This window comes from Mixophyes fleayi, chromosome 6 (assembly GCF_038048845.1).
Source record: "Mixophyes fleayi isolate aMixFle1 chromosome 6, aMixFle1.hap1, whole genome shotgun sequence".
Lineage (NCBI taxonomy): Eukaryota > Metazoa > Chordata > Amphibia > Anura > Limnodynastidae > Mixophyes > Mixophyes fleayi.
In genome coordinates, this window is record NC_134407.1 from 201,756,622 (window position 1) to 201,769,629 (window position 13,008).

Below are 13,008 nucleotides of genomic sequence, written 5' to 3' on the forward strand. Positions count from 1 at the left end.
TGACTGGAAATGTTTAAGAAATCGATACTGGAATTCAGGTGCACATATAATGTCAGAAAACATTTTTAATTACATTTCATAACATAAAAACAGCAATTTCCACACAGGGAATATCCCCAGGAGAACACAATTAGTTCTGTGGACTCCAGATTAATATAACATCCAAGGAAAAAAGATGTTTATCTCCCATTGGGAGAGATCTAAAAACAAATTAAACCCATGTTGAAAAAAAAACAAAAAACGTTCCAACACAGGCAGTGTTTCATATGACTGTTGCCGGCTGTGGTAAATTTCTTTCTGGTCCATTTTCCATAACCAGTCGGGGTTCAATCAGAGAGCTCCAGGCTTGAGTTATCTGTAGAGAGATACAGACATATACATATAGCCTATGTGCCTATTATACACATTCATACAGATAGTTGTATGCAGAAGTTTTAGCTCTCGTACTCAAATTACATTTTTCCACTGACTCTCTAAGCACCTCTGCACAATTACTATTTGCTGGATTCACTAGATTGGAAAAAAATAATAATTAAATCAGTGAATAGGGCAGCACGGTGGCTAAGTGGTTAGCACTTCTGCCTTACAGCACTGGGTCATGAGTTCAATTCCTGACCATGGCCTTATCTGTGTGGAGTTTGTATGTGCGCCCTGTGTTTGCGTGGGTTTCCTCCGGGTGCTCCGGTTTTCTCCCACAATCCAAAAACATACTAGTAGGTTAATTGGCTGCTATCAATATTGATGTGTGTGTGTGTGTGTGTTAGGGGATTCAGACTAAGCTCCAATGGGACAGGGACTGATGTGAGTGAGTTCTCTGTACAGCGCTGCGGAATCAGTGGCGCTATATAAATAAATGGTGATGATGATGAATATGGCATGTGCAAAAGTTCAGGCACAGTATTTAGACTTTCTTAGGCAGAAATCCTAGATCACAAATGATTCTTGTAGCCAGCTAGGAGCCTCTTTCTATTCTTACTTAATTTTTCCCAGCAAAACTCTCCTAGCTCAGAGATATCCATATATATTCTTGCATGTATTGTATGTTTTAAATTTATCCAGAGTTACAATAATATTCCAAAACCTCAATCTTTCATTCCTGTTCTGGATCACTGTCTTGCGAAAATACCCAACCTGTTTTTCAACTTCACTTTCTTCACCGACATTAGCTTTTAGCTTTTCTACCCGGACAATATTTCCTGTACCGCTGGCTATGCACAGTAGCAGAGCATAGTAGATCCAAAGATCCACCCAATATGCTTAACAGTTAGCAATGTGGTTTTTTTCTTCAAATATGGAGCACCTATAACCCAAACTACATAGATAAAACCTGAGCGCAGAAAGTTATACAAACTATATACTGATATTATTATAATAATAATAATAATAATAATAATAATAATAATAATAATAATAATAATAATAATAATTAAAATTGCCTAAACAATCCATAAGAATGGATATAGCGATAGTCTAACGGTTTCCACTACATAGATATGTTATGGATGGTTTTAATTATTAATCTGTTGACTGGACAGGTGCCCAAACCTGCACAACCCACATTTACAGATTTGTTTTTTCAACCTGTTAAATTAAGCAAATACATATATTAAAAGGTGCAGAACTATGTTGTGTTTAAGTTTGCAGGAGATTGTGGTAACGCTTTTTAGAACAGAGATTCAGTGAAACTTGGAATTTGACAAGGGTCAAATTGTATATAACTGTATATATCCATTTAGTGCAACCATTTACATTTCTGACACAGCAAGGATGAAGAGGCCACTAACCCTGAAATAGAGGGTTATGGAAAATAGAAAGCACGATTTCAGAAGCAGGGTGCTTTAACAATGGCTGCACATTTTAGAATCGTAAATGAGATGTCATATCAATGATTCATATATGGTGCTAGCAATTAATTAAATTCGCCACAAATGTGAAAGACTGAGGGGCATATTTACTAAACTGCGGGTTTGAAAAAGTGGAGATGTTGCCTATAGCAACCAGATTCTAAGTGTAATTTTGTAGCATGTACTAAATAAATGATAACTAGAATTAGATTGGTTGCTACAGACAACATCTACACTTTTTCAAACCCGCAGTTTAGTGAATATAGCAGAGTTTCTATAATCGCTATTTGCTCCTTTCATACTTGCATCAGATCTGTAATTATTGTTTTGTATTTTTATGTATAAAAGGAAAGGTGTTCTCTACCTTATAATCTTGGGGTACCGCATATTCCACAATGTCTGTCCCATCTGCACACTCATAGACAAGGTCAAATTTACCCGGCTCTTTCTCTGTTATAAGAAAAACACATTCAGATGTAACTTGTTGTTCTTTGTTTAGTACATTCTACCAGAATATTCTGCGTTTCTTGTACCCACTTTTCAGATGCGACAGAATTTCCACCTCCAGCTGCTGAGAGACAGGATCGTAATTCAGAATCCGACCCTCCTGTGTAAACATAAAAAATACAAATGATTTACTATTCAAGATAAGAGACTGTCGTTCACAAAGACATAACATCCTTGATGTACTGTGCTATTTACCCTTATTTGGAAAATTCCCCACAGATATATATATAAAAAAAATAACTACCCCAGCGATCAGGCCCGGAGAGGGCGGAGCCCAGTGGCGTTGCCCCAGCGATCAGGCCCGGAGAGGGCGGAGCCCAGTGGCGTTGCCCCAGCGATCAGGCCCGGAGAGGGCGGAGCCCAGTGGCGTTGCCCCAGCGATCAGGCCCGGAGAGGGCGGAGCCCAGTGGCGTTGCCCCAGCGATCAGGCCCGGAGAGGGCGGAGCCCAGTGGCGTTGCCCCAGCGATCAGGCCCGGAGAGGGCGGAGCCCAGTGGCGTTGCCCCAGCGATCAGGCCCGGAGAGGGCGGAGCCCAGTGGCGTTGCCCCAGCGATCAGGCCCGGAGAGGGCGGAGCCCAGTGGCGTTGCCCCAGCGATCAGGCCCGGAGAGGGCGGAGCCCAGTGGCGTTGCCCCAGCGATCAGGCCCGGAGAGGGCGGAGCCCAGTGGCGTTGCCCCAGCGATCAGGCCCGGAGAGGGCGGAGCCCAGTGGCGTTACCCCAGCGATCAGGCCCGGAGAGGGCGGAGCCCAGTGGCGTTACCCCAGCGATCAGGCCCGGAGAGGGCGGAGCCCAGTGGCGTTACCCCAGCGATCAGGCCCGGAGAGGGCGGAGCACAGTGGCGTTACCCCAGCGATCAGGCCCGGAGAGGGCGGAGCACAGTGGCGTTACCCCAGCGATCAGGCCCGGAGAGGGCGGAGCTCAGTGGCGTTACCCCAGCGATCAGGCCCGGAGAGGGCGGAGCCCAGTGGCGTTGCCCCAGCGATCAGGCCCGGAGAGGGAGGAGCCCAGTGGCGTTGCCCCAGCGATCAGGCCCGGAGAGGGCGGAGCCCAGTGGCGTTGCCCCAGCGATCAGGCCCGGAGAGGGCGGAGCCCAGTGGCGTTGCCCCAGCGATCAGGCCCGGAGAGGGCGGAGCCCAGTGGCGTTGCCCCAGCGATCAGGCCCGGAGAGGGCGGAGCCCAGTGGCGTTGCCCCAGCGATCAGGCCCGGAGAGGGAGGAGCCCAGTGGCGTTGCCCCAGCGATCAGGCCCGGAGAGGGCGGAGCCCAGTGGCGTTGCCCCAGCGATCAGGCCCGGAGAGGGCGGAGCCCAGTGGCGTTGCCCCAGCGATCAGGCCCGGAGAGGGCGGAGCCCAGTGGCGTTGCCCCAGCGATCAGGCCCGGAGAGGGCGGAGCACAGTGGCGTTACCCCAGCGATCAGGCCCGGAGAGGGCGGAGCACAGTGGCGTTACCCCAGCGATCAGGCCCGGAGAGGGCGGAGCCCAGTGGCGTTACCCCAGCGATCAGGCCCGGAGAGGGAGGAGCACAGTGGCGTTACCCCAGCGATCAGGCCCGGAGAGGGCGGAGCACAGTGGCGTTACCCCAGCGATCAGGCCCGGAGAGGGCGGAGCACAGTGGTGTTACCCCAGCGATCAGGCAAGAGAAGGTGTACAGACTATCCCTTTAATTAAATGGGGAGGGGGGGGGGGGGGGGGGAACAGGATACAGATCACCATAGATTAACCAAGTAAGTGGAACGGTGGAAAGAAATGTACACAGATACAATCTAGAAATCATTACCTTGTAATCGGAGACCTCAGGTGTGTAGTTCTCAGTTAATTCAAGCAGCTGTAAGTAATATGGAATATCATTGATATAAAATATTGTAGAGTTGTAAAGTTATAGATCAATATTGGGTTTTGTATTTTATACTTAGAATAAAATGTTCATATTTGCAGATGATACTAAGCTATGAAGGGTAGTTAACACAGCAGGATCATAACTTGCTACATTAAGAGTTAGAGGAAATGGAAAACTGAGCTGTAATATGGCAAATGAAATGTAATCTAGATATATGGAACTAGGCTGTAGTAATAACTATGCTTATTCCATGTTAAATGGAGGTATTGGAGAAAACAGAGGGAAAAGGACTTAATACCAGCAGACAGAAAGCAGAGTAGCAGCACGGAGTGTCAGGCAGCGACTGCAACAATGTATATAATCTGGGATGCATAAAAACAAAGGAACACATTAAAGAGGTTTAAACGTAGTATTACATTGTATAAGTGACTAGATGGACCACACCTTGGATACAGAGCACTGATGTGGGCACCACATACGAGAACTCGAGATGGATCAGAGGCAAGCAACCTTATTAATAAAGGGGATGGAAGGGCTAAATTATAAACAGAGATTACACAACTTAGCTTTCTTTATTTTGGTAAAAGGGCACCTTAGACGTGACCTAATTAGCATGTATAAATATATTTTAGGTCAATACAAAGATTTGTCTAATTTTTCATACCAAGGACCATTCAGAGGACAAAGTCCTCAGATGTAACCATTATGCGAGGGGGGGATTTGTTTTGCTTTTGTCTGGTTGAATTCCATTACAATTTATGAAACCTGATGGACCTGTGCGTTTTCTCACTGTCACCCCTAATTTTACATTCAATTCCTACAAACTTTGCCTTCTCTGCTATCGGCTCACCAGGAAATGACCTGGTGTAAATTGTTCCTCAGGTGTCCTAAGATATATCTTGTTAAGTCCTGTTATAAATAGTGAGGTAATATGTAAAACTGAACGTGGTTGTGAATATCACTTCTTACTTTGAAAGCAATGATCTTTCCAGCCTGCGGGGGAGCTGCAAGCAGTGGGAGGGTGCTGTAATCCTTTCTGGGAACTTCAGGGGGGTTCTGGAAAACACATGACAGACACAAAGTTCCTGAGGTTGGTTTGATGTCAACTGTTTTGCTGGAATCTCAGCCCCAGGCAACGTTGTTTTTTATACAAGGGGCTTTTATAAAGCGATTAACAACACACACACTAATATATATAATATATCATCATCACCATTTATTTATATAGCGCCACTAATTCCGCAGCGCTGTACAGAGAACTCACTCATATCAGTCCCTTCCCCATTGGAGCTTATAGTCTAAATCCCCGAATATACACACAGACAGAGAGAGAGAAACTAGAGTCAATTAGATAGCCAATTAAGTTACTACCATGTTTTAAACCTACTAGTATGTTTTTATGGAGTGTGGTAGGAAACCAGAACACCCGCAGAAAACACGGGGAGAACATACAAACTCCACACACATATTTTAGATTATAAAAAATATATATATATATATATATATATATATATATATATATATATATATATATATCTCTCACACACCATTCCATTACCAAAAATACAGAAATAAAATATCAAGTTTTATGTTTTCCTCAGTATTATTGATTTGCAATCACTGTGTAGGTTACACTGTGTCTCTACAAGACCCTTTCACATCATTCTCTCCTGGTGATATCTCTACTAACTCGATTATCCTTGACTCAAACTACCTATGCTACAGACAATGCTGGCAGTTAAGCTGGGTACACACTACAGGGTTTTTGTCCAATAATCGGCTCAACCAGTCGGCATACGACTGCTCGTTCAAAAGTCGGGTCAGTGTGTGTAGTGACACAATGGTCGAAAGTCTGCCCAAATAGACGATTATCGCCTCATTTGGTTGGTCGTACCGTTAAATATTTTCCTTCCAATCTCGTTTCCGCTGTGTAGGGTGTATAAACTTCCGACCGATCCACGACGAAATTGCAATCATTGCTCACGACAACATGGCTGTAAAAAGTCGCTAAAGGGACGTCCGCTCTTCCCTTTATCTAAAACAAGGCTAGTGTGTATGCAGTCCATGGACTGAGCGATCGGACCATCGATCGCATGTAAAATCGATCGGCATAAAAAGTTAGTGAAAAATTCTGTAGTGTGTACCCAGCTTTAGTTATTGAAATACAACCACCCATTGTTTCACATGACAGTTAGAAGCAAGAAGACAGACAGAAAAGCTACTGTACTTAATAATAACCTTTTTGTCTCCAACAGGCACATTTATTTCAACAAAAAAAAACCTGTACATGCATATTTCAGGATCATGACAAATAAGGTAATTAACAGATCTTTTCTATCATGTTGACATATCTCCAACATTAAATAACACTGAATCAATGATACAATAAATAATAATATAAACCATAAATAAATAATAAAAAATACTTATATTCAAGTGGTGAGAAGATCCATGTCACAATATAGTGGCCATTCCTTCCTTATAGACTTGTAGTGATACATGACATGTAAAGAAGTATAGAATACAAGATAGTGCAACATCATTTGGGTGATATTAATAGTACAACATTGCAAGAAATATAATTCAATTTTTCTTTAGAAAATTGTTTAGTATAAATCCATCTGATTAATACCACCACGTCCCCTCTCCTGTGTGATTCTACTTACTAGACAGTAGATATATATTCGCCTTAAGTGCTCCAAAGATTATAGTGTGTAATATAGGTTGATCCTTCACCATCCAAATTCTTATGCGAGAGCAACTACAAGAAGGAAATTTGAAATAGGCAGGGTATCAGAATGTCATTGCTCCTATCTTGCATCAGGGATAATCCCTCTAAACCAGGGTTTCCCAAACGCAGTCCTCAGGGCTCCCTAACAGTGCAGGTTTTCCATATCTCCTTGCTGGAGCACAGGTGTATTCATTACTGACTGACACATTGTAACAGATCCACAGGTGATCCAGAAAACCTGCACTGTTAGGAAGCTCTGAGGACTGGGTTTGGAAAACCCTGCTCTAAACAATTTTCTTAAGAAAAATGTAATTATATTTCTTGCAATGTTGTACTATTAATATCACCCAAATGATGTTGCACTATGTTGTATTCTATACTTCTTTACATGTCATGTATCACTACAAGTCTATAAGGAAGGAATGCCCACTATATTGTGACATGGATCTTCTCACCACTTGAATATAAGTATTTTTTTTTATTTATGGTTTATATTATATAAATTATTGTATCAAAATTGATTCAGTGTTATTCAATATTTAATGTTGGAGATATGTGAATACACTCAGTAGCGCAGAATACTCTTTATTAATTTACATATAGATCTGCCATTTTGGGAACATTTGTGTGGTTCCTTTAAGAGAAAACAGCAGCAACTAAGAACAGCGCAGTCCACCATCTTTTATACATATTTTTCCATATATACTTTTCTACCATGTTCTCTAGTGTGCTAGATTCCTGGGGAAGTCATGATGTTGCATTGAGTGGAAAATGGTGGGGCTAGACCTCCCAGCCCCTTCAATCACCCTCTCCATTCCTTTAGCATATTAAACCACATTACGTGATTCACACAAATGCAACTGAATTGGACACAAACTGGTAGATTGAAATAGAAACAATTAATTTGCTGTTGAAACATCTCCGCAGTTGTACTATTGTTAGCCCTCAAAAATGACCCCAAACTTAGATTTCCCCTATATGTCACTGATTCCATTCATCTATTCAAACATTATATCGCTATCACATGCTTTGTTATACCCACACCTCACATGCTTTCTACATACACACTCCTAGTGCATTATACAGGTCTAGCCTGGTACAGAATGTGGACACCTGGCTTATTATACAGGTCTTGCCAGGTACAGAATGTGGACACATGGCGCGCTATACAGGTCTTGCCAGGTACAGAATGTGGACATCTGGTGCATTATACAGGACTAGCCAGGTACAGAATGTGGACATCTGGTGCATTATACAGGACTAGCCAGGTACAGAATGTGGACATCTGGTGCATTATACAGGACTAGCCAGGTACAGAATGTGGACATCTGGTGCATTATACAGGACTAGCCAGGTACAGAATGTGGACATCTGGTGCATTATACAGGACTAGCCAGGTACAGAATGTGGACATCTGGTGCATTATACAGGACTAGCCAGGTACAGAATGTGGACATCTGGTGCATTATACAGGACTAGCCAGGTACAGAATGTGGACATCTGGTGCATTATACAGGACTAGCCAGGTACAGAATGTGGACATCTGGTGCATTATACAGGACTAGCCAGGTATAGAATGTGGACATCTGGTGCATTATACAGGACTAGCCAGGTATAGAATGTGGACATCTGGTGCATTATACAGGACTAGCCAGGTACAGAATGTGGACATCTGGTGCATTATACAGGACTAGCCAGGTACAGAATGTGGACATCTGGTGCATTATACAGGACTAGCCAGGTACAGAATGTGGACATCTGGTGCATTATACAGGACTAGCCAGGTATAGAATGTGGACATCTGGTGCATTATACAGGACTAGCCAGGTACAGAATGTGGACATCTGGTGCATTATACAGGACTAGCCAGGTACAGAATGTGGACATCTGGTGCATTATACAGGACTAGCCAGGTACAGAATGTGGACATCTGGTGCATTATACAGGACTAGCCAGGTACAGAATGTGGACATCTGGTGCATTATACAGGACTAGCCAGGTACAGAATGTGGACATCTGGTGCATTATACAGGACTAGCCAGGTACAGAATGTGGACATCTGGTGCATTATACAGGACTAGCCAGGTACAGAATGTGGACATCTGGTGCATTATACAGGACTAGCCAGGTACAGAATGTGGACATCTGGTGCATTATACAGGACTAGCCAGGTACAGAATGTGGACATCTGGTGCATTATACAGGACTAGCCAGGTATAGAATGTGGACATCTGGTGCATTATACAGGACTAGCCAGGTATAGAATGTGGACATCTGGTGCATTATACAGGACTAGCCAGGTACAGAATGTGGACATCTGGTGCATTATACAGGACTAGCCAGGTACAGAATGTGGACATCTGGTGCATTATACAGGACTAGCCAGGTACAGAATGTGGACATCTGGTGCATTATACAGGACTAGCCAGGTATAGAATGTGGACATCTGGTGCATTATACAGGACTAGCCAGGTACAGAATGTGGACATCTGGTGCATTATACAGGACTAGCCAGGTACAGAATGTGGACATCTGGTGCATTATACAGGACTAGCCAGGTACAGAATGTGGACATCTGGTGCATTATACAGGACTAGCCAGGTACAGAATGTGGACATCTGGTGCATTATACAGGACTAGCCAGGTACAGAATGTGGACATCTGGTGCATTATACAGGACTAGCCAGGTACAGAATGTGGACATCTGGTGCATTATACAGGACTAGCCAGGTACAGAATGTGGACATCTGGTGCATTATACAGGACTCGCATAGTACAGAAAGTGGACATCTGGTGCATTATACAGGACTAGCCAGGTACAGAATGTGGACATCTGGTGCATTATACAGGACTAGCCAGGTACAGAATGTGGACATCTGGTGCATTATACAGGACTAGCCAGGTATAGAATGTGGACATCTGGTGCATTATACAGGACTAGCCAGGTACAGAATGTGGACATCTGGTGCATTATACAGGACTAGCCAGGTACAGAATGTGGACATCTGGTGCATTATACAGGACTAGCCAGGTACAGAATGTGGACATCTGGTGCATTATACAGGACTAGCCAGGTACAGAATGTGGACACTTTTTGCATGATAGAGGACTCACCTGGATTAAAATAGAAGTGTTGGTTGCAGGCTCATTTAACTGCTGCTCTTTTAGCATCTGTGTGTCAGAATTGTAAAAGAATTGATTGCCGTCCCCTCTGCCTCTCCCTTGGTTTCTAAAGTCTCCTCTGCCCCTAAACCCACGGCCCCTCCAAGGAATGTTATCAGTCCCTCGTCCCCTTCCTATCCCACGGCCCAATGCTCCGGGATTATGCAGTGGCCCCTGTTGATTTGTACTCTTTGCAACGTGCCCATTAGTTATACAAGGTGAGACAGCGCCTGGCACAGGTGGCACCGCTATTGGCTTCTTGATAACAAAGTTATCAGAGTCTGAGCTGTCAGAGCTGGATGTCACGTTCTTCTCCAGCGGTTTCTCAGATGTACCGGCCAACGGCGTCACAGTTGCCTCCTTTACGCTCTTTTTTGTGTTGCCTTTTTCACTAGAGTCTGAATCAGAAGAGGAACTCTCCTTCCTCACGGTCTTCCCAGAAGAGCTGATCAGAGTCTTTGTTATAGAAACATTGGAAGAGGGTTTATCTTGAGTTTTTAAAGGCTTCTTTAGTACTGTGGTGGATTCACGGTCACTATCCGATGAAGACAAAGAGGAGTCACTGCTGGAGCTCGGCCGCAATCTCTTGTTTTGAGGTTCACAGTTTGGTTTAGGAAGATTTGTCCTGGATTCTTTAACTGGAGATGGTTCCTTGTGTTTCTTATTCTCTTTAACAGACTTTTTCCTGGGACTTTCAGAGACCTGCTCAGATTGCACAATTTTCTTATCGGAAATAACCTTTTTTTTCTTCTTCTTTTCCTTCCTGACTTTCTCCACAATGTCGGTGTCCGAGGCCAGGCTCTGCAGACGTTTCTGTTTTTTGTGCTTTAAGCCGGTATATTCCTCACTTTCATCTTCAGATTTCTGTCTGTGTCTCTTTTTGGACTTCTTAGGTGGATTGGCTTTACTTGGGCTATTGTCCACGTCTTCTTCTGGATAAGTTTCATCCCACTTTACTCTGAGAGAGTGGAGAACACACGTCAGTGCAATCACTGTATTCACAAAGTCAGACAGCTGTCATTTATAGTGAGATGAAGACTGCAGTTTAAAGACTAAGGGCTAGATTTACTAACTGTGGAAGTGGAGATGTTGCCTATAGCAACCAATCAGATTCTAGCTGTCATTTATTTAGTGCATTCTACAAAATGACAGATAGAATCTGATTCATTGCCATAGGCAACATCTCCACTTTTCCAAACCCGCAGATTAGTAAATCTAGCCCCAAGTCTACCTATAACTATGCCTTAATATAGTATCCCCTAACTTAACTAGCATTCCCCTCAGCCCTTATTATTATAATGTTTACAATGCCCTATTGGTGCCTGTTACAACCTAAGCTACCTTATCCATTCCAGCTAATTAAAATAGACTATCAGCAACAACAAATTTACTACATCTAGTAGCTATGGAATAGCACACTCCATGTGCTGTCAGGATCAATAATATCCTCACGTAAACCCACATTAAGGCTTGTTACCCACTGGCAATTAAACACTGTCTGACTAGTGGTTTTATGCAAGTACAAAGCATGTGACCAACTGTTAAAATAAAACCAGTTCTATTCAATGCATATTTGCATTCACATTGGTTTGCATACGATTGTGATGTAGGTGTTTTGGGGGGGACGTTTCTAGTTTAATTTCAGTACATTCATGTCTATGGGAACATATTGTGTACATACCCTCTAGCGGGGAGATTTACTACAACTTCTAAAAAAGGAAAAAAGTGGAGGTGTTGCCACAGCAACCAATCAGATTCTAGCTATCATCTATCTAGTACATTCTAGAAAATAGCGTAAATCCAATGGGCTGCTATGAGCAACATCTCCACTTTTTTAAAAGTTTTAGTAAATCTACCCCTAGGCATTTACCCAAGCGTTTTAACAAGTGTTGTGCTGTATTTTCCTATTGATTTCTATAGCCCATTCATTTCAATGGCGTTTACATGTTGTAGAAAAGCCACTGAAATGAATGGGCCATAGACATCTATGGAGCTGTACAGCTCTAGTAATTGTATTTCCTACATCAAGAGAGATTCAATTAATCTATACTGATATGTGAACAAAGCAGGGGAGTCCCTCCAACCCTCCCTACCACCAACCAATCACATTGCAGCAAGTGTGAGGAAATCACTAGTGATTGTCTGAGGAGCTAAAGGGAATCCCAATCCAAAAATGTAATTGTAATATTTTCTTGTAAATTTCCAGTAGATTACCATTTGTACTAGAAGGAGAAAATTCAGTTTGGCTTTCCCCTTCAGATTTCAAATTAAAGGTAATTCACTTTGATTAAAAACAATAAAAAAAAAAACTTAAAGAAAACATCAGTTCCCATTGGATTATGGCAGGGTAATAAATTGAATTGAAATTAAACTATTTTTTTTATTGTGTGGGTTTAATCAACTTTCTAACACTATATTTGAATATTGGGCATTGGTTTTAGGGACCTGTTAGAAGAACTAGGACCATTGGGTTGGCATTCATGCCACTCCAGGGATGCCTATTGCCGCCTATGGGAAATGTTATCCTAGGACTGCCAGTGTTGGACCCAGAGCTGTTCTCTGGGGCAGTACCTGACCCCCTGGGTACCTGATGGAGTCGTTATCCCGGATGACTCGGATGTTCTCCCCGGGGAGCAGCAGGCAGTCATCCACATAGAGAGACAGCGCCCCCCGGTGGCTGTAGAAGAAGCGCTGGCGGATGATGCTGGTTAAATCGGTCACCACCCGGCAGCGCTGAGTGTCCAGCAGGATCCAGAACATGCAGCTCTCCGGGATGGCGGGCGGCGGGTACTCGAACATTAGCCGGACTCGTACATCACCACGAGCGGCCGCCGCCATCTTACTAAAGGGTGGGACGCGGTCTGATGACGCCATCGCCTAAAAGAGAACCCGACAGCAGGTCGCATAATACCGACTCTGTGTCAGGTG

At 43.5% G+C, this 13,008-nt stretch overlaps 1 protein-coding gene across 2 annotated transcripts; it reads right to left on the minus strand.

Annotated features, from left to right (window-relative positions):
• Positions 1-47: 47 nt before the first annotated feature.
• On the minus strand, positions 48-12,969 carry COIL (coilin). Of its 2 annotated transcripts, XM_075178064.1 has the most exons (7): positions 12,668-12,969; positions 10,033-11,038; positions 5,157-5,243; positions 4,128-4,175; positions 2,382-2,451; positions 2,209-2,294; positions 48-355 (listed from the first exon to the last, which is right to left on the minus strand). In XM_075178064.1, the coding sequence occupies exons 1-7, from the start codon at positions 12,952-12,954 to the stop codon at positions 263-265; spliced, it is 1,677 nt and encodes a 558-aa protein (XP_075034165.1). In that variant the 5' UTR covers positions 12,955-12,969; the 3' UTR covers positions 48-262. The 2 variants fall into 2 exon arrangements, with proteins under 2 accessions (XP_075034165.1, XP_075034166.1); XM_075178065.1 differs by lacking the exons at positions 48-355; positions 2,209-2,294; positions 2,382-2,451; positions 4,128-4,175; positions 5,157-5,243 and adding an exon at positions 6,763-6,948.
• Between the last annotated feature and the right edge of the window lie 39 nt (positions 12,970-13,008).

Coding starts and splice junctions, on each gene's coding strand:
- COIL (XM_075178064.1), bottom strand. CDS start 12,954: ATGGCGTCATCAGACCGCGTCCCACCCTTTAGTAAGATGGCGGCGGCC. Junction 5,244..10,032: donor ACACTTCTATTTTAATCCAG/GTGAGTCCTCTA, acceptor TGTGTTTTCCAG/AACCCCCCTGAAGTTCCCAG. Junction 356..2,208: donor CGGTACCCCAAGATTATAAG/GTAGAGAACACC, acceptor ATCTCTCTACAG/ATAACTCAAGCCTGGAGCTC.